This window comes from Salminus brasiliensis, chromosome 1 (genome assembly GCF_030463535.1).
Source record: "Salminus brasiliensis chromosome 1, fSalBra1.hap2, whole genome shotgun sequence".
Taxonomy (NCBI): Eukaryota; Metazoa; Chordata; class Actinopteri; order Characiformes; family Bryconidae; genus Salminus; species Salminus brasiliensis.
This window is the reverse complement of record NC_132878.1, coordinates 28,064,705-28,086,237: the sequence shown is the minus strand read 5'-3', so window position 1 is coordinate 28,086,237 and position 21,533 is coordinate 28,064,705. Positions and strand designations below refer to the sequence as shown.

The window sequence follows — 21,533 nt, the reverse complement described above, 5'->3', positions numbered from 1 at the left end:
GCCCTAATGTCCTCTGAAATATGTCTTTGTCTATTGCTTGGTCCCCTTCGTTGTTCTTGTCCTCGTCCTCCTCCTACGCCTCCACCTCTTCATCTTGCTCTCACTATCACTGTCTCCATTTTTGCAAAGTTCTCACAAAAGAGGTGAGTTTGCCTGCTGTCTGTTTATAGTGCTAAGTCTGATTGGTGCCCAGTTACTGTATAAGTCTATTCAAGTGTAAAGAAAGAATGAAATCCTTGTATTTCACATATTCTTACCTAATGGTTTTACGTGACCGGAGAGTCATCAAAGCATTTCACTTCTAGTTGTACTGTGTGTGACAGTGTATGTGACAAATAAAATTAGAACTTGTGAGGTGTGTTTGGGGGTGTTGCCAACCCAGCTAACATGTTCATGTGGGGCCCATAGGGCTAGTCCAACTGGGAACCAGAACATTTTGTACTCAGACTCCACATTGGTCCCACAAATGGATGCTCTCCAGGGTCAGTGATGGCACCAGAAGAGGTTAAATATGGGCCTAATTTGGTACACTGCGTACTAGGCCTAAATGGGACCCATGTGAGATTAAGGTGGGCTGAAACAATATGGCCCATTTGGGAAACCCAACTTCCCAATTTCCATATGTCCTGTCCACTGGGGGGCACTAAAGATAAGATTAGGTTTTTAAGAAGTTTTCTCTTGTTTTTCAGAATTACAGAGAATATTGAGTTGCAATGCCTTGTAATAGATAATAGGTGGTGGATTGTAATGGGCTTTATGTCCACTAGAGGGCCACAGGGAGACAAATAGGGTCCTATGGAGTTTGTACATGAACTTGTTGACGAACATTCTTTCTTTGCAACACAAAAAGGACATACAAATTATTTTAACACAGTGGTCGTACTTTTATAGTACCTTTAAAATCCAGCGTTTGGGTTTTGTGTGGTACCAGTCTGGTGATGACAGTACATACTGCTTTACCTCTGCTACTGTCCCAATATCATTTCAATTGTTAATAATTAATATTCAGAACAAGCTCAAAGATTAGGTATTGAACTGGCATGGAGAGAAAATACCTCAACACCACACAAAGCAGATGAATTTCAGTTTTCCACAGTAAGACCAGAGGCTACTAAAAACACTGCATAGCTGTGCTAAATTAGGACATAATTTCCAAAGGAGGAAAGCCCACTTAGGGAGCTAGCAGACCTGGACGTCAGAGCTGAAGGCAGGCTGCCATTGTCATCCTCAACATCCTCTAGCTTGCCACACAGCAAGCATAAAAGAGCCTCCACATTGTCCTTTTCAACATCCCCCTCTCCGCCATCTGCAGTGAGTATCTGCTGCTCAAGTGATTCTACCTCTATAATTTTCACCCAGCTTGGAGAAGCCTTGTGCTCAGAGAGTTTGGGAGTTTTGGTGACAGTACTAGCACCGCGGTTTAGAGGAACCAGCAACACGCAGACATCTCTCTTGGACATCTACTGGCATAGCATGGCAATGTGCACAGCTTTTCAGAATGGCTAGCGAGGTGTTTGATATCCATACATGCAATGCATATGGGATGGGAGCGCCCCGGCAGTATCTTGGTCCTGCAGAGCACTGGGCAAGGATCTCACGTTCAGAGAGACTTGCCGACTTCTCATCACTATCCTGGGAGGAATGCTCCTCAATGTCAAAACTTGAAGTGGGGCTATTAATTCCAGTCTCCAGAGCAGTGGTTCAGCCTTCGGAAAAACGACCATGAGATATGGTCTTTGTCAAACAAAGACATGAAAACCAATGCCAATTATCTCCCTAATGGCTTTGACACACTATGCGATTTACAAAGTCGTCAGGTCGCTCTACTGTTCAATCCACACAACTTGATCTCTTGTAATTGTGAATGTTTAAGTCATTTGGCTCACTACATGACTGTTCAATGACAGCATGTCACACATTACACGACCAGGAAAAATCACAGACGAGTCACGAAAACGCACACAAGAACTGACGGAGGATGATGCGATACTGTGCGAGAGAAAGGGTTTTTTTAATTCAGAAAAACGTGGATAAGGATGTCTAGAAGAAGTAACTGATTAAATTTGTTTGTGCACTGAAAAAACGAAAAAAAAGGAAAGAATATGGGTGAAGGAGTGGGTTGGGATGCGAGGCCAGCAGGAACTGTCTGTTCCACAGAGGGAACTGGGAGTAAATTAATATACATTTTTGCAATGAAAACGTAGGTATTATGGTCAAGTTTATGCCAATTTGTTCTGATAGAAACTATATTATGCCCCTGCACCACACACACACACATGTTGATGCATGATAAGGCTGGATTTAATTAGGCCCTTTTGCTTCTTTCTCGATTTCCCTCTCTCTTTGCGTTCACATTGGCTTGAGCATGACACCACACTCACTGTCAGTCATAACCTGGTCATGACACTTTTCACACCATAGGATTTTGACTCGCAGACAGGTCCAGATATTCAACAAGACAACTCAGTTGCGTCTTTTAAAAATTCACACATAGCAATCTGGAGATGTTTTTTGAGCGAACACTGATTTACCACCTAGCTGATGTTGGTGAGCAGAAAATCAGGGCCAAAATCATGTGTGAACTTGCAGGCTGCAGTGTTTAAGTGCTCATGTTTACTAGAGAACACTAGAAGACTAGAAGACACTGTAAGAGAAGAATAGATCACGATAACATTTTCTAGGGAAGACCAGATCATTGTAACACATTTTCAAGTGAAGTGTAGTGAAGTACAGATATTTCTTTGGAAGGTGCTCCCATCAACAGGAAGAACAGTGGAAGTGGCAACAACACACAAAACAGTTAGTCCCACTGCAATGAGGAAAGCTAGTGGACTTCACAGGGAATAGGCAAGAACTGACAGACAAGGCATTACAATGAGAATGGTGGTGTGATCAATTGGTCACATGGCACTGCCAGATGTGATGCCATTGGTAATACTTAAAAAGCTTCAGCTTTCTGTCGCACTTCCCATTAACAATGTTGTTGTTGGCTTGCCCACCCTGTTTTATCCTGTTGAAGCTCTGGGATTCCTTGGGAAATCTTAGTTTAATTATAAGTACTGAACTGTTTGCCATGTTCTTTACAAAGTACTGAATGCTGCCTGCTTTCTCATTACGTTTTTGTTTTTATTAAAGCCTCATCTTGCAGTTTTATCTGTGAGTGTTTGGTCAGTTCTCTCATCAATAAACCCTTTGCTGGCAGGATCTAAATCAACAACAGTCTATATATAAACCCAGCCAAGACTAAATCAACCTTAAAACCTAAACCGGCTCATATCCTAGGCTAATACACAGTGGCCAATAACTTCTTTTTGCAGTCACCACAAATGTCCTGTGTTTTTGTTGTTTATTTTCTGTTGTTTACTCCTATTTTAGGATCCTCACAGATGCCACTGTCTTTACTTGATCTGTAACGAAGGTGACCTGACAAAGCTCAACATTCATAAGTGTTTATTCTATTGGTGCCAGAAACTCACATTCACACATCACTCATGTTTATTGATTCTCTGCACTCTGAATGAGCTCGCGCTCACTGAGAAGAAAACACAACTCATCCGACAAGAACAAAAACCTTGTCCATCTTTTGGATAGCAGTACAAACATGGTAGCTTACAGAAATCGCTGACTGACTCTTACATTTTGATGAGTCTCTTTTTAAAGCTTTTTTGGGAAGCAGAGCTGTTAGTATCAAATTCTAATTAAACTGTCTTCTGGTTTCAGAATGGGGACTTTACAGGTCTTTATTTAAAGAAATACAGAGAGGAAGAATTTTTTTTTTTTATAAAAAAACACTTCTAATTAATAGTTGTAATTAAGTAGTCGACCACAGCTGGAACATCAGATTCAAACACTGGGATGCTGATACATTACTAAAGTCTTTTTGGTAGTGGCAGACAACAGTTGCCAAGCAGTGAGAGAATAGTCCTTCATTTTCTTAAATTAAACTTTAAAATCTTCTTTCCCCATTTAAATGGGTAGACCTGTGATCAATCTGGCTAGGGTTAGGTTATGCACCTGTCAAAGACTATAAACATTACACTTGTAGGATGTAGGATATGGACTTATCCAATACCTTTATTTGACTGTGCAGTATAACATTTAGTTCCAGCTGTCATTCAGCCAGAGAGAAGCAGTAACCATGTGGTGTTCTGCAGTTAAGTTGCTGGAATACATATGTGGATCGAAGTTCCACAGAAGTTCTAGACAATATGCAGTACCTGATTCGATTTTTAAGCTGCTACTTTTGTTCTACTACTCAAATTGTTTAGTTGTTTTTCTTGGAAAGGTACTTTTACCTACTGGAGGATGGGGTTGGAATACTCTCCTTGTTTGTATGTGTGTGTGTGTGTGTGTGGGTGTGTGTATGTGTGTGTAGCTTTTTTGGTATGAATTGTAAATAACAACTGGTGCCAACGCAAATAATAGAATGAATAATATTAATAATGAGAACATTTATGAGAAAATACAGGAATAATACATACATTTACATATAATACATCTAGTAATATTATTCATATATTTACACTGGTTTAATGTAGTGTGGGACTCTCAGCTGTGTACATATTTTGCAGATAATTGAACACATCCTGGAATTTCTGGAATGATAAACATTGCAGATCTTCATCTTTTATTATTTTCTGTGATGGGATGGATGATTTTATTGAGTGTAGAAACTCTGGTCTGACGTGTATCTGGAACACGAGGAGACAAAAAAAGTGCTGCCCTGCTTCTATCTGTCCAGAGCTGCAGTGATGACACACTCACTCTTCTCTGGGCTTCCAGCACTCCCTTTGGCACTGTGTGTCTCTTCAAGTTGTGGTGCTGTAAATGGCTGCTCCTAGGGTATACCATCATATACCATGCTATTTAGAAATGCTGACAGTATCTCAAAATGAGGACAGTATTTTAAAATTACAACATGTCTCATGGTGATGTCACGCTCTGGAAACAAGCCCCCTGTAGTTCATTTGAAAAGGTGAATCCAGCAAATGTGACTGAAGACCATTCTCTCAACTCTGCACTCTCTATGCTGCCTTTTCCTCTAAACATGTGTGATTTGAACCTATCTGAAAGTATGTAGCTAGCTGGCAACCATAGTCCAAACACAGTAGAGCCAGTTTCAATTTGGCCTTTCTGTTACCTCCAACACCAGTCGCTCGACTTCACTCTCAGACAGAAGTCAGCAGTTAGTCAACAGCAGCTGCACTGGGCTGTCTGATGCTCGGTGGAGCTGTAGCTGAGCTAGCAAAACTGTAACACTTGCAAAACCATGGAGGAAAAAACTTTCATTTCAACTTTAAATGTTTACAAATGTGCTTTCTGTCAAGGAGACTTGAATTTGTTGTGTGGTGAACATACTGTTATGCTGTTAACAAAACTAATGCTAACCAGCTTCTCTCTTCTGATTTAGAGCAGTTTAACATTTGCAGTTGTTGTCAGAACTTTTTGCGCTACTTGCGCAACCTACAGCTTCTGATCCCCCGTCCCTAGAAATACTGTATATCTTTAACACAGAGATATACAGTAACACATACTGTAATACTTTGACACAGTATGAAGGTATGAAAAAAGTGGATAGCGCCAAACACTACTGTCTACGCCGTAGCCTGACGCACACCTCCTCAAAAATGTAACTACGCATCATAGCAACTGTGATTGGTCTACTTTGTATTTTCGCTAGTTTCGCTGCCACTTTTAAATTCAGTTGGATCATGGGTTGTGTGTATGCTGGTTTGAGAAAAGCACTTGCAGATGGAAGGACAAAACCATTTTTTCTTTACATTTTCCTCTCTCTCGCTTCTCTCTCTCTCTCTCTCTCTCTCTCTCTCTCTCTCTCTCTCTCTCTCTCTCTCTCTCTCTCTCGTTCTCTCTCTGTGTGTGTGTGTGTGTGTGTGTGTGTGTGTGTGTGTGTGTGTGTGTGTGTGCGTATCAGTGTCTTCCCTGGAGTTTTATGTCAGATTATGACAGAATCTACAACAGCCCAAAGCAGAGGGAGAGAGCTAGAGAGAGACTGAGAACAGAGTTATAGAGAGAAGAGATAGTCTGAGGAATAGCATTATGATCCTGATGGTCTTATAGGGTTAGGGTATCTAATAAAGTGGCCAGTGAGTTCAGGAATTAAAATCTTTGACTCTGATTTAGATATTATAGGGTTTGAGCCACAATGGCTTGCTGGAAATGACCTCATAAAAGTTGTGATACCTTCTAGAAAGTGACTACAAAAGGCATGATGTTGCAAGAAGCGACCTCAAAAAGGACGTCACCTTACAGGAAGTGACTTTACATAGGACTTGAAGTGACCTCATAGAGTGTATTTCCCCAATTACCAAAGCAGATCTGCCATCTGGTTTTGATAAGGAGTAGAATATGTGGCCAGTCTATTTAGAACTGAGTGTAAGACAGGAATCCTTTTTTAAGTGTTTCTTGTAAAAATATCATGTGTGCTGACAGACCTTTTAAGTGTGGGAGCATTTTCCCTCTTTTTTCTAGATTATTGATCCTCATAATTTTCCTGGAAGCAAACTGAAGCTCTAATTCTACATTAGCTTTGCTTTTTTGACATCTTTCCAATGCTCAAATAGACACGGGTTCAGCTGAACCACGCAGCAGCCAATTACCTACCCACCCTGAAAGGAACAACTCCTTTAAGTCTAGCTGACAGGCTGAATAGGCTACAGCATAAGTACCTAATCATACAATGGCTAACAAAATGAAAATAAATATAGCCTGCAGAAATATTGGCTGGGTACAACTGTACAGAGCTATTTATGGTTGAACACCCTGCAGCAGCCTGTAGTAGAGCAATAGGTTATCTTAGAATGCACAGTCCATGTTTATCTAAAGTAAAAATGGTCACTAACAATAAAATGTAGTAAGGGTGATGCTAAGTAAAGGCCTATTTGGACAGTAAATTCATTAGAAATCTCAGCAGAAATGACTGAGATAGGTGCGACCACTCATCTTACGTACCTCCACCTCCATGCTTGAGAAAGCTGCGAATAGCTCACAGGATATGACGGAATATTTACCTACGTGTTGATTCACACAGAATTAATATAACCTAAGTAAAAGGCACTGAAATCTTTACTGAGATCGGAGTGTACTGTATGAAAAAATGACTGACATGGCGCATATGGACGGGACTAAAATCACTGTGAAACTCTGATAATAATTACATTACCCCAACCTTTCCATGTGAAACTAATCCATCCAAATAGGGCTCAAAACATTAACCCACATGAGACCCTAATTTACTGCTCCACCTCTGAAGTGGTGCTCAGCATACTGGAGGGCTTCCTGTGGGTCAGTGCATAGCGACTTTGCCCTTGAATGTCACCTAAAGCTTTGCCAGGTAGAAAGGTCCAAACCGCACTCCAGGCTTGTCCCAAATAATGGATTTAGGGGTAAAAGCTTCTTGTTGCTTCACTACTGCAGTTGAAAGGTCTCTGAAGATCTGTATTGATCTTAAAAGTTCACATTTTTGGACTTTTATTTTTATTCAAGCTAAATATCTTCGAAAACACTGCAATAGTGTACTCTCAAAATTATGTGTCTTGGTGGAGCTTCTTCTTCTGGATGAGTGCAAAGAGCTCTGTAGAGTACACGGTCAATGAGCAATCAAAGCTAACACTTCCAGTAATAGCTCTGACACAGGGGAGGGAGAATCATCACCCTCCATCCACTGAGAGAGTATAGCTAATTGTGCTTCCTCGGACTCCGGCTGCTGATTGCAAAGCTGCATGCCTTGGGATTCGAACTTGTGACCCCTGGGCCATAGTAATTCCTAAATCCTACCTCTCAGATTGCCCCTCCTGGTCTAGGCACTTTTCTGTAAGCTGATCTACTTGATGGCTCTGCGTTTTACCATTAATTCCATCTCTGTTGGAATCTCAGTTCATGGCTGTTGTGTGGGAGGTTGTATCTGTTAAAGTGGAGTTAAAAGTCTGTATTAAATGTTTGCCTCTGTTTCATTTCTCAGCATCTATCTTTCCATTTCCTCTCCACTGCCATTTTTTATTACTTAATTGCCCTAATTTATGAAGTAGTTTCTAAACCACAATATTTCTTGGCCTACTACATCAAGTTGTGCTTTATGTAGGTTTGTTAATTGAATTCTGCCATAGATTAACTCATTGTCAGCGGTGCCCCCTTGTGACCTCATACAGAAACAGAGACTTCAGTCAAGGAGGTGAGATCACAAAAGCAGGGAAGGCTGGGATGAAGTGACATCACAAAGGACACAATGCTTTGTGAAGAGGAATGCCTTGCAGGAAGTGACCACAAACGGGATGCAGTCGTGAGGCCGGGAGGTCACGTGAGTGGTGGCAGGGCTGCAGAATACCACAAACAACTTCCATCAGTCATGTGACCTACCGGCATCATGAACTCTGACCTCCAGAACCCACCCTGGCACCCTGGAGATGACAAACATGCTTCCACAGAAACCAGTGTTTGTTTGTTTACATATCTGTGTTTGATAATATTGATGTTAAACCTCTCTCTACAGGCCCACCTGTCGTTCCTAATGGAACTGTACTGGTAGTGTACTGTGGGAATTTGCAGTACACACAGTAAAATAGATCAGTGTGTAGATTTAATCAGTGCTTTCTGTGAGCTACCATGTCATTGTTGCTGTATTAAAGAAGGAAAGGAAGACCTTTATTCTTGTTGGATGCACTGTTGTTTTCTGAGTGAGTGTGACACTGACACTGAGTTCCTGACACTGACTGAATAAATATCTATGGATGTTGAGCTTTGTTAGCAGCAACATCAGTGAGGATCCCATTATTAATAGAGGAAAAAAGACTAACTTGAAGAAACGGGGACACTCAGGGGTCTGCACTGGGAAGTGGTCAATATTACAACCTAATAATGAATACTGTTTATGTGTGTAATTCATAATGTGTGTGTGTGTTTGTGTAGACCCTACGGAAGTAGATGTGTGTCCTCTCGGTCAGTTCCCCTGTGGGAATCTGTCAGTGTGTTTGCCGCAGCTCAAACACTGCAACGGCCAGCAGGACTGCCCCAACGGAGCGGACGAGGAGAACTGTGGTGAGAACACGTACACACATATATTGATATATTGTCAAAGAGTTGACTAAGAGTTTTTTAAATGTTTATCATTCTAGAACTGGCAGAGAAGTACTGCCAATAGAATAGGACCAAAGGTATAAAGGCCAAAAATGTAGCTGTAGGGCAGTGGAACTGTGGAATGATGGTGCTTTATCTAATACCTCTGGGATGAGTTGGGGAGTTGAGGATGAGGTGGGTTGGTGATCATCCAACTTCATGATCTCTCTAACACTTTGTTGCTGAATGCAGTCAAATCCCACAGCAATGCTCCAAAATCTAGTAGAAAGTCTTTTCTGGACAGTAGAGACAGTTAGTCTTTTTAATACCCCTGATTTTAGAAGAAATATTGAATGAGCTGGTGTTCCAAAACTTTTGTCCACATAGTGTGTATATCTATCAGATGACTTTATGTTAACTAAAAGCCCTTACCCTACATTTATGGTTTAAATGTAGGGTATGGACTTGACTTCAATATAAAGTCATCTGATAGATGGGTTCTTCAAGGGTTCTTTAGCAAGAAGGTGCTTCCATGCAGTCATATATACATATATCACCATAAAGAGCCAGAGAGTCATGAATATCAGGATTCTTCTCTAGGATGTGATACTGCCTTGTATATGTTTATTAAAGAATCTCTTTAATGAAACCACAAACAGCTCTAATGCTTTTGTAAGTCAGAAAACCCTAAGAACTTTTAATTACTATATGGAACCCTTTTTGCTATGTCATCTACATTTGAGTGAATTATTAACTTATAAATATTTCTATTACAGTGTTACACTGTTTCTGTTACAGTGCCTTTAAGACTGATCTGTGTAAATGAGCTCAGTTTTGATTGGTTGTCCTGTATTGTGCACCATCCATGATTTAGTCCTAGCTGAAAGTACAGCAAAAACAACTATAGTAAATATGCAAGTAAAGAGAAAGATAAATGTGGAATACCAACGGTTGAACTGAACTGCAGCTGTGTGTGTGTACATTGCACACAATATTCCAAAAAGATCAGTAAAATATAATATATAAAGTCCTTCTGGCCAATCACTTTTCCTCAGAACCTCACACCCTCTGCCTGCTCATCCACAAACAACATCAAAGTAATTGGCAAACCTCTCACCCTCAGATACAATGAAATGTACACAAATGAAAAGGGTTGCAGATGCCTAAATCACACCACCAAACTGACACACTATCTAAACACATGCAGGAAAGAAAAAAACTTACAAAATGTAGAATACATGAACACAACCTGGAGGTGGAGAGAGAAAGAGACCACAAAACCTAAAAGCCCAAAGAGGAGAGGAGCTGCTCACACTGCGGTGTAATGCAGATAGAGTACAAAACACATACTCTCCTACATTGTCCAAAATACCAGTCAAGAGAAACGTTCTTTAAACAAAATGTAAAAAAACAGTCCCCTTCTCTGTCAGACTCTCTGTGCTATCTCTGAGAAGAAGCTGATACCAATATCTCCAAATATGTCTTAGCTCTACATCATCTCAGAACTGATATTTAGGAATCTCTTTAAGACATCTAACAGCAACATTATCACTACTGATCTTCCTGAATGTAATATTTCTGCAGTGTTTATTCATTTAGTTTTGTTGTTTGTCAATATTTGTAAACCATTATCCATAAATTCACAGAAACGGGATTCATAGACTGAAAAGAGGTGGCACAGTGCAGTGAACGGCTCGTGGATATGTAAAAAACGCAGATGTTAATGACTGATAAAGACGTGATTGAAGGAAGTAGCTGTATTTGCTGGTGTATCTGCACTGTACCTCTTCTCAGGCTAGAATTTCTGTTGCACACCCCGCAGGTATTTGCAGCTCTTTCATCCAAACCTACATGACCCTGTGTGAAGAAGTGATTGCCCCCTAAACCTAATAACTGGTTTGGCCACCCTTGGCAGCAACAACTGCAATCAAGCATTTGCGATAACTGGTGATAAGTCTTTTACAGTGCTGTGTTGGAAGTTTGTTGTTGTAATTCGGCCACATTGGAGGGTTTTCGAGCATGCACTGCCTCTTTAAGACCATGCCACAGCATCTCAATCGGATTCAGGTCAGCACTTTGACTAGGCCTCTCCAAAATCTTTATTTTGTTTTTCTTAAGCCAGAGGTGGACTTCAGAGGTGGACTTTCTGGTGTGTTTTGGATCATTGCCCTGCTGCAGAACCCAAGTGCGCTTTAGCTTACGGTCTCGAACAGATGGCCGGACATTCCCTTCAGGAATTTTTTCAGGAACCACCATCATATATTTATTACTGTTGGTATGATGTTCCTTTTCTGAATTGCTGTGTTACTTTTACGCCAGATGTAATGGGACATTCAAAAAGTTCAACTTTGGTCTCGTCAGTCCATAGAGTATTTTTCCAAAAGTCTTTTCCAAAAAATGTTCTGTCTTGGAACTCTGCCATGCAGGTCATTTTTGCCCAGTCTCTTTCTTATGGTGGAGGCATGAACACTGACCTTGACTGGGTTTTTTTTTTTTTTGATTTCTTGATTGAGAAAAGGTGTGGCAAATGCAGGCCTGGGTGTGGCTAGAGAAATTAAAGTCAGCTTCCCAAAGATGTGATAAACCACAGTTATGTTTTAACGGGGGGTTGGATTTTTTCACCCCAATAATAAAAACCTTCATTTAGAAACTGCATTTCGTTTTCACTGTTATTATCTTTGTGTACTATTTTTCTTTTTTTTATCTGATAAACATTAAGATATAAAACAAAAAATAAGGAAGGGGGCCAAGGAAGGGGGCCAACACTTTCACACCACTGTGTGTATATATATATAGTGTATCACAAAAGTGATACCCCCCCCTCACATTTCTGCAGATATTTAAGTATATCTTTTCATGGGACAACACTGACAAAAGGACACTTTGATACAATGAAAAGTAGTCTGTGTGCAGCTTATATAACAGTATACATTTATTCCTCCCTCAAAATAACTCAATATACAGCCATTAATGTCTAAACCACCGGCAACGAAAGTATGAAGTATATGTACATATATTGTGTGTGTGTAAAACGTTATTTGTAGTTCATGCCAATACAGCTATTTAAATTGCAATTAAAATTGTGTGTGTGTGTGTGTTTGTGTATTTAGTGGATAACAGTGGGTGGCCACATCTGTTTGATGCCTTCATGAAGACCAGAGTTCAGGAACCAGAAGAATGCAGTGAGTCTCTCTCTCTCTCCCTCTCTCTCTCTCCCTCTCTGTCTCTTTTTCTGTATTGCTCTCTTGCTCTCTCTGTGTCTTTTTTTCTTCCCCTGTATTCACTCTCTCTGTCTCTCTCTTTATCTTGCTGTCCCTGTCTTGCTCTCTCTGACACTCTCTCGTTCTGTCTTTCTGTCTCTATCTGTGTTGCTCTTGTGTGTGTTTGTGTATGAAAGAGAAATTATTGTTTTTCTAGTGTAGAACCGAAGAGGACACTGTAATTCACATCTTTTACACTCGGGTCAATCCAAATGAGAGTTTATAACACACACATGTGTAAGTGTGTTACATTTGTATGCAAAGCAAAAAAGTGCATCTACACAATTCCTGTTATGGCAATTTTGGTGAGTTTTTGTATGCAATTAACCTTAGTAAAATATTAATAATATATTAATAACACATGCGAACTGTAGAACAGCTGTTTAGGAGCTGAAGAAAAAGCCCTATTAGAGAGTAAGAGAAAGGTCACTCCACCATCGTTCTCTGAATATATTGGACACACTCCACTGACCAACATCTGAACTCCAATCTTGTGTCTGAAATGGACAGAAAAAGCTGTTTACTGCAGAGAGGAGAGTGCTTTAATCAGCACACTCACACACACAATGACTGGAGTCAGGGAAAGATTTCCTTTAGCTTCAGTTAAATGGACTGAAGACTTCTGAGAGTGAGAGAGAGAGTGGGGGGGGGGAAGACAGTGAGAGAGAAAGAATGGGAAAAGAAAGAGAGGTAAAAAGTAAGAAAAAGAATGGAAAAGAGAACAAAGAGAGAGGGGGGAAGATATGAAGGAAGAAAAGAGAGTAAATGACATGGAAAAAGAGAGAAAGAGAGACAAAGGGGAAAGAAAGAGTAAGGGATAGAGAGACTGAGATGGAGAGATAGGAACAGATAGCGTTATTTTTCAGGTCCCAGATTTTTAAATTGCTTTCTATTTTGAGATGAGAATATAATCTCATAAAAACATAGAGAAGGTCACTTTATTTAAACCTTAAAGACTAACCTAAGTTTAGTCTTATTTGCTTTTTATTGTTGAAGTGAGTGGTATCACCATGGTAAGATCCAAAGAGCTCTCTATAGCCTTCAGAAAGAAGGTTGTCGATTGTGAGATTTAAAAAGATCTCAGAACAATTAGAAATCAGACTCTCCACCGTCTGCTAAATAATTCAAGTGCAACAACTGCCTACATGACCAGGTCAGGACATCCTAGCAAGTTCAGCCCAAGAGCAGACCACAAGATGCATAAAGAAGGTTCCAACAATCTAAAATGTAATTACAGGATCTACAGGTAGCTCTTGCCACAGTTGATGTCAAAGTAAAGCATCTACTATCAGGAAGAGACTGCACAGGTTTGATTTTCTGGTTGAGGTTCGATGCATGTTGGACAGATCTAAAATGATGCACTTTGGATGAGTCTTGCCCTGGTGCTACCTGTAGGTCCTGTGTTGATATTTTAGGAATGTTGGGGGCTTCTTTACACATTTTGTGGTCTGCTCTTGGACTGAACTTGCAAAAAAGGCCTGACCTGGCCATATTGGTAAATTTTTGCACTTGTAAATTATTTTGTGGACTGTGGAATGGGTTCTGAGATCCTTTTTAACCCCTTGCCAGAAGGGGTTCATCCATTTGAACCCCTTTTTCTGAAGGCCTCAGAGAGCTCTTTAGATCTCACCATGGTGATACCACTTACTTCAGCAGTGTCTGAAACTGGAGGTGGCTAGCTGAATTGATGCCAATTTGGTGATAAATATCTCTGTAACCAAATCACAAAGGCAACAATACACCCTGATGTTGCGAAGGTATCTTGGTAGCTTGCTGCTAGAAATGAGTTAGCATTTTCACCCAATAAAATAGGATATTACTTGGATGGTCCAATTTTAAATTACGTTCATCTGACTATCTATTAAATGAAACTGTAAGAATTTAAAAGACTGTCTGTTGAATGTAACCTACACCTAACCCTAATCTTTAATTAATGTTATCCTAATTTTTTCCCATGACTGTATATTTACACTGGGAACATCCTTGTTCTTGCCACGTGTGAATCCACCTGCAAGCAAATCAGCAGCATGGGGGATTTTACCATCTAGTTTCAGACTGGTTCCTTAGCAAAGTTGGACCCCAAAACTCAAGGCTGTATACAAGGAAAAGTTAAAGGTGTAGAGGCTGGGGACTTCGGATAAGCCGAATCTATGATTGGTCAGAAGGTTTTCTCGGATCCAATCATTTTAGAGTGCAGCATCGCGCTATCCTATTTAATTTGCATAAAGATCTGAAAAGTTTAACTCAATTTGTCGCTCGTCGCCCTGACATTGTCACCAAATTGCAGCTACAAATCGCATGCTGCCATAGGAAATGAGTGGTTGCCTGTTGCTTTGTCACTTGCTAGTCTGACAGCATGGGAAGTCTGGTGAGGTTTGCAATCTCAGCTTTTATTATAGGCTCATGTCATAAAGCTCAGATTTCTCACTACTCTTCTGAGGAAAAAAGTGGATCTGTAATGGGTGGAAAGTGACAATAAAAGATGCTATTGACAAGGAGACAGTTAGGACTACAGTCACCATCTTAAAATAAAATTGAAATGGTCATGGTACAGGGAAACCTGGGTGAATTTCATGAGTCATTTAACAGTTCTAAAGAAATCGTTGAGACAGAAAATGCCTGAAAACATTCTGCAGTAGGGGGAGGCAGAAGGACACAGCACACTTCACTCTATGCCACCATTACCCTGATAAAGGAGCACTTCACATGTCTGGAGGCAGAGTTAGTGCTGCTTCAGGAGATGGTCCTAAGGCGGCAGCCATACAAACAACCAAGCAGGAGAAAGAAAACTAGCCCATACCAGAATTCACACTGAAACAAACAACCTCAGAGGAAGTGGCTGCATCCCTCAGAGCAGTGATGGACAAGGCCAGCAATACCTCTAATTCAAACCTCATCATCTCCACCCTGCTGCCTCGAAAAGATTTCAAACCTTACATGATTCAGAAAATCAATGCCAGTATCTCCAGGGAGTGTGCTCTCCGCCCACCAAACACCCACCTCGCTCATCATCCCAGTCTAGATACATTTTTACCTATTTAAAGTAGAAGTTCTTGTTTTTGCCAAAACCTTAAAGGACATTACACTGGACATACTCCAAAAATCCACAGCCACAACACACCCCAGGATCTGCAGACAGAGCATCTCCTCGAGCCCTCCATCTATTTCCTGAACACCACATTCCTCGTTATCCACCAGGCAGGCTGAAAAGACACCATGAGAACCCCGGCCCCTTATCAAGATCAGCACCTACACCCACTACAGATAAACACACTAATGTGTCAGAGCTCAAAGGCATACTGCAGAGGGTCAATCACGTCTGCACACCTCTGATGAGACAAGGTTTTTGCACAGTTTTTGCCCAAGATACACTATCATACAGGCAGTGAATGACAGATACACACCGATCAGCCATTAAAAAAATGTAAGTATCTGAGCCACTTTGACCAAGAACCAAACTGTGATGGCTAGACTACTGGGTCAGAACATCTTCAAAACATCAGGCAGATCTTGTCGTTTTTTTCTGTTGTGCAGTGGTCAGTACCTATGAATGAAAGAACAACCAGTGAACCAGCCTCACTGATGCTTATGCTGGCCTCACCTTACAACTTACAGGACTTAAAGGATCTGATGTCTTGATGCCAGATACCACAGGACACCTTCAGATGTACAGCCCTCAAAAAGTCAGATCTGTTGTGGCAGCACAAGGGGGACCTAGACAATATTTGGAAGGTGTTAAAAAATGTTATGGGTGTATAGTCAATTAAACCTGATGAAGAAGGGAACAATAGAAATCTATATATAGCAGAATGATGCTATTTTGCATTTCTATTTGGAATTATGGAATTTAAACTGTTTCATGTTTAGTTTAAAAAAGTCCCTAAGTAAAGTAAAGTAAATTAAGACAGAAGACATGGTGTGAAGGAGATCCTTCAGGACTACTCACTGGTAGTCCTGAAGGCTACAGGGAAAAAGTGGTCCCTTCCATCATGTCAAACAGAGTTGCTCAGGGTAGACACTCTGGGGGAATGCTCATGTGGTTTAAATCATAACCAACATATCATTGTAAAAATAGTTTATTTCAAGTAATTTTCAAACATTTTTATTGATCATACAATGTAAAGAACAACTGCCAGATGATATCCCCCTTGCAGATTTCGCTTATTTCAATGATGACATCTAGACAGATTCCCAAACACAAGGCCATGCCATGGCCTTGGGGGACCTATACTCTAGAACAGGAGACCAACCAGACTTTGTCAGCACACAAGGTCATCATTTTATAACAGGTCATTTTCCCACTTACTCCCCAAGAGAAAACTGTGACAAGTCTGTGAATCTGGCAGGACCTACTGCAGCTCTGTGGAAAGCTGGGTCTGTGTATTGTAAACGGATGTCTAAGAGGGGATTCCTTTAGTAAAATCCTTTAGTAAGTTCATATACAGCTCGGCTCTTGGCCACAGTATGCTAAACTTTCCTTCACAGTCTTCACAGTCAAGCTACTAATCGTGCATTCACACTAGCAGGTGACAGAGCGACCAGTCATTTCCTATGTACATGATTTGTAGCAACAAGTGGGAAGCAACATGGCAGCAAGCATAGAGATTTTCTCAACTTTATTGGAAAGAAATATGAAGTGCTAAAGCAACATTCTAAACGATTGGCTCCAACGAATTCTTAGACACGGAGGTCCTAGGTCCCCAGCTTCTGCTCTCTGAACATTTTGTTCCTACCAGCATTTTGTTCCTATCCTCCTATATGAAGTGTGATGCTAAACACTGAGGAGAGGCTTATAACTGCTGTTTCTTCTTTTCCCATTTTATATGATGCATCTTTGCGCATTCAGCTGGACACACAACCGACCTTGAATACACTTACAAGAGTTTTGTCACCTGCTAATGTGAAAGCATGGTTGGTGTAGTGTAGTGGGTAACACCACCTACCTCGTGGAGGACTGAGGTTTGATTCCCTTGCCAAGAGTCCTTGGATAAGACTCCTTATGCTATATTCACCTACCCGTCTAACATGATTCAAATGTAAGAGCACCAGTCAAATGCTGTTAAATGTCCCATGGAGCCCCTCTCTGACCACAGCCACATTACAGTACATCTGATTGGATTGTGAAAAGATCAGTGACAAAGACCCAGTCAAACAGGTCAGCACAAAAAAAATATCTACCAACTACTTCAGACACACCTTCGCTCCTTTCTGTCGGACACCTATCTTCAAAATGCAGAGGGAGTTGATGTGTCACTCAGATTCTTACACCTGCCCATTATCTAACACATCACCCTCAAGAACTGACTGTTTAAGAACTTACTGCCTGATATGTAGATCCCACCCCTTGACACCTGCTATTGTAAACAGATACTCAGTGGTTTTAATGTTATGGCTAATTGGTGTGTATAATATTGAACTGGCTGAGACATACCTGATCTCTCCATAGGGGATACCAAAATTACATGCCTCTTCTTCTAAAGCAAGTAATGGCAAGAGCTGAATACTGAAAGGAGTCTTCTAAACCAGCAGCAGGCCCTAAATCGAGATTACACACTAGCAGCTTACCTGACAACAATTAAAGAGAAAAATTGGAGGCAATGCTAACAGTGCACAGACCCAGTGAGCTCTGTGTGCTCTCAGTGTGAGCTCACCGTGCAGAGTGGCTATGGAAAATTTAAATAATATTTTAATAATGCAACGCAAAGATCACATCTGGGCCCCGTTTCCCAAAAGTAATCTTACTGTTAAGATCTGGTAGAGTGTTTAGAGTGATGCTTGCCCTTTTTGCTAAGATGCTTTTTAGAAAACCCAGTTTTGACCATTAGTAAAAAGTAACACAAGAAGTCTCAATCAAAGAAGTAGCTTGATCAGGCCTGGAAAAACATGGAAAAAAACACAAGGAAGAAACACAGGGAAACAAAACGGTCTAAACACATGACATTCATTCTTGGAAATCTGGAAATCACCAGGAAGTGAAACACACCAATATGATTTAACAGTTCTATATGGAGATGCAGAGAGGAACCATAATATTTTGAAAAATGAGGCTGATATGGGTAATCCACTGATAAATGTACAACAACAAAAATGATCAAGAAAACTAAGAAGCTTTGAAACAACATGTAGAAATGACCAAGACCCACTGGACTTCCTGAATTATGGAAGACACATTAGAAGAAAAACTGGCCTGCAACCCAGAAAAGCCTGGCACAGATGATGTATTAAATGCTATGGTAAAAAAAACACAGACCATCAATTCAAAATAGCTATTCTAAAACTATTCAGTTTTAATTTCAATGTAGGTCACTTCCCAAGAGTCTGCAATGGAAGTCTCATAACCCCTATTTTTTAAATCCAATGATAAATTTGACCCAAACTATTGCAGTGGAATCTGTGTCAGCAGCAACCTGGGTAAGGTGTTTTGCAGCATCCTGAGCTCATGAATAACAAACAAGAATAAAACAAGAATAATTAAGCAGAACATAACATCCCCGGTAAAACTCAGACTGGCTTCCTACCAAATCACTGAACATCAGACCTCATTTTCGCTCTCCACTTACTTGCTGATAAATATATAACCCCAAATAGAAAAAAAGCAGAATCTCTACATGCTTTGTGGATGTTTGACTTAATTAGGCATAACAGGTCATTTTATAAACTTATTGGAAATGGTGTGTGGGTGGGGAGGGAAGTATATGCTGTGAAAATTGGAACGCTCTGGAGGAGTAAGGCAAAGCTGCAGCCTGAGCCTCACTCTGCTTCATATACACTAATAAGCCATAACAATAAAACGACCTGTCTAATGTTGGGTATGTTCCCCTTGAGAATACACAACCTACAAGTCATAGCCAGCATGAACTTTTTTTTAGCAGTTTATGGTATAGAAGCTCTTTTGTGGGAACAGGCAAGATGGCCTTGCCTTTGCTCCTCACATGCATAAATAGGTTTTGAGAGGCCAGGCTGTAATTAATTGCTGTAAATTTACTCTGGATTTGAAACAGTAACAGTGTTGTACTGTATTTTATAAAAATTGTGTAATACTGTTAATTAATCATACTTCACAAGTAAATTAACAGTAATGTGGTCAGTTAACCAATAACAGTAGATAACTGTAATTTATCAGCATAATATCATTTTCTGTCAAGCTATGGAAGCATGTGGCATCATCCTTTTACAGTTCTGGTTACTATCCGTTAAGGTCGTACTGATGATGTTTCTGCTTGCACTCATTTTGAGTGACAAAGTGTGTTTTTTTCTGAGCCTGATGCGATGGGGTGAGCCAGACTGCACACTACTCTAGTGCTCTGTGTTCTTCTCTTGCACATTAGCACAATATTCACGTAGTGCATGGGGTGCTAAGCAGTGTGTATCGTATTAATTAACAAAAGAAATAAGAAAAAGAAAATTGCCTCTCAGACAAGAGCCAACTTCCATCGCTGACGTAAAGGAGTTGGCACAAGCCAACTCATTTGCGAGCAACGTATTAGGACTGCACAGCTTCACTAACATCAGTTCACATGAACTTCAAGCAAGGAGATAGCTGTGATTATACTGATCTCCTGATATTTGTAGTGTCCAGTATTGTTTTGTGCATATGTTGTTAAATAGGTCTGTTTCATTAAGTTACTAAAATTAGCTAAGAAGCTCTGTAGTTCTGTAGCTTGAGTAATATTAGCTAGCACTGGCTAGCTAGCAAGGAGCAAAGTTTGTACCATTGAAAAGTTTATTTAAGGTATTTTTAATCTTTATTTAACTTTATTGTCCAGCCATTTTACAAAATAGATAAATAAAGTATTGCATCCTTATTCTACTGTTATATACAGTAATTCAATATACAGTAAAATACTGTTTAAATAACATACAGAAGATGCACTATAAAATAACAGTAACATGCTGGCATCTCTGCTGCCAGCATTTTACTTTTAATCTAAGGTGCATGACCTTGTCATCAGTTCACCAGTTTGCCATCCTTGGACCATTTTTAATAGGTACTGACCACTGCATACTGGCACCTTTGTCAAAGTCACTCAGATTCTTACACCTGCCTGATCACTTACTGCCTGATATGTAGATCCCACCCCTTGACACCTGCTATTGTAACCAGATACTCAGTGGTTTTAATGTTATGGTTAATTGGTGTGTATAACAATGAACTGGCTGAGACCTACTTGATCTCTCCGTAGGGGATACCAACATTACATGCCTCTTCTTCTAAAGCAAGTGATGGCAAGAGCTGAACTCTGAAAGGAGTCCTCTAAACCAGCAGCAGGCCCTAAATCGAGATCACACACTAGCAGCTTACCTGACAACAATTAAAGAGAAAAATCGGAGGCAATGCTAACAGTGCACAGACCCAGTGAGCTCTGTGTGCTCTCAGTATGAGCTCACCGTGCAGAGCCGGAGCTGCGCTTCCTAACAGGGTGCCCAATATATGACTGCATCAGGAATATAAGAGGTTTCTCCACAGTTTCAAATGGACGAACCCCTAAAGGTTCCTCAAGGATCTTATACCTAACAGTAACTCTAACTGCCCTACATATAAGAGGAGAACTGCTGGCTGACCACACATGCTGCACAAGAGACAGTGAGGTCAGTCACTAACTATTATTGCTTATTACTGTTAATACTAATGCTCCAGTTCTTCCTTTCTTTACTAATCAGGAATAATCCTGTAAATAGCTTACATTCTTGTATCCTACGTTTTCTTATCTTAAAAATACAAGTTTTACACTTTTTTGTTCCATAAAGAACCATTTTTGTAATAAGATGGAGATGGAGAATTTAGAAAGTTCAATTTTCAGTTTCTGTTGTTCGTAATATGGGAATGTCAGTCTCATGATAGTGATCTCTCTGAAGGTGTGCTGATCATTCTGATGTGTTTTATACTCTACAGTTTAGTGTAGCGAGGGGTCTTTATTCACAGTGATTTCCCCTGTGTGTCGCAGCGCTCACTGTTGTGTTCTGAATATGTTTAATAAATATTCTCTTATAGGAGTGCATCTCAGGTGACGGAGAGCCATAGCAATGGGCAGAGAGAAAGGAAACATTTTTAGGTTATTAGAGATATTAGAGAATTGCCTTGCAGTGTAACATAACATAAAACCTAGTCATAAGAGCACAAGATAAGAGCATAGCGTAACATTGCTAGAAGAACTAGCTAACATAACAAGGACCTACAATAACCTTAATATTAGGCTAGTTCAC

At 40.3% G+C, this 21,533-nt stretch overlaps 1 protein-coding gene across 1 annotated transcript in view; it reads left to right on the top strand.

Annotated features, from left to right (window-relative positions):
• rxfp2l (relaxin family peptide receptor 2, like) overlaps nt 1-21,533 on the top strand; it is an 81,173-nt gene that overhangs the window by 4,135 nt on the left and 55,505 nt on the right. Inside the window, exons 2-3 of the mRNA XM_072694429.1 lie at nt 8,923-9,051; nt 12,180-12,251. Coding sequence (XP_072550530.1) covers nt 8,923-9,051; nt 12,180-12,251 — 201 coding nt within the window. The remainder of the gene's footprint in view (nt 1-8,922; nt 9,052-12,179; nt 12,252-21,533) is intronic.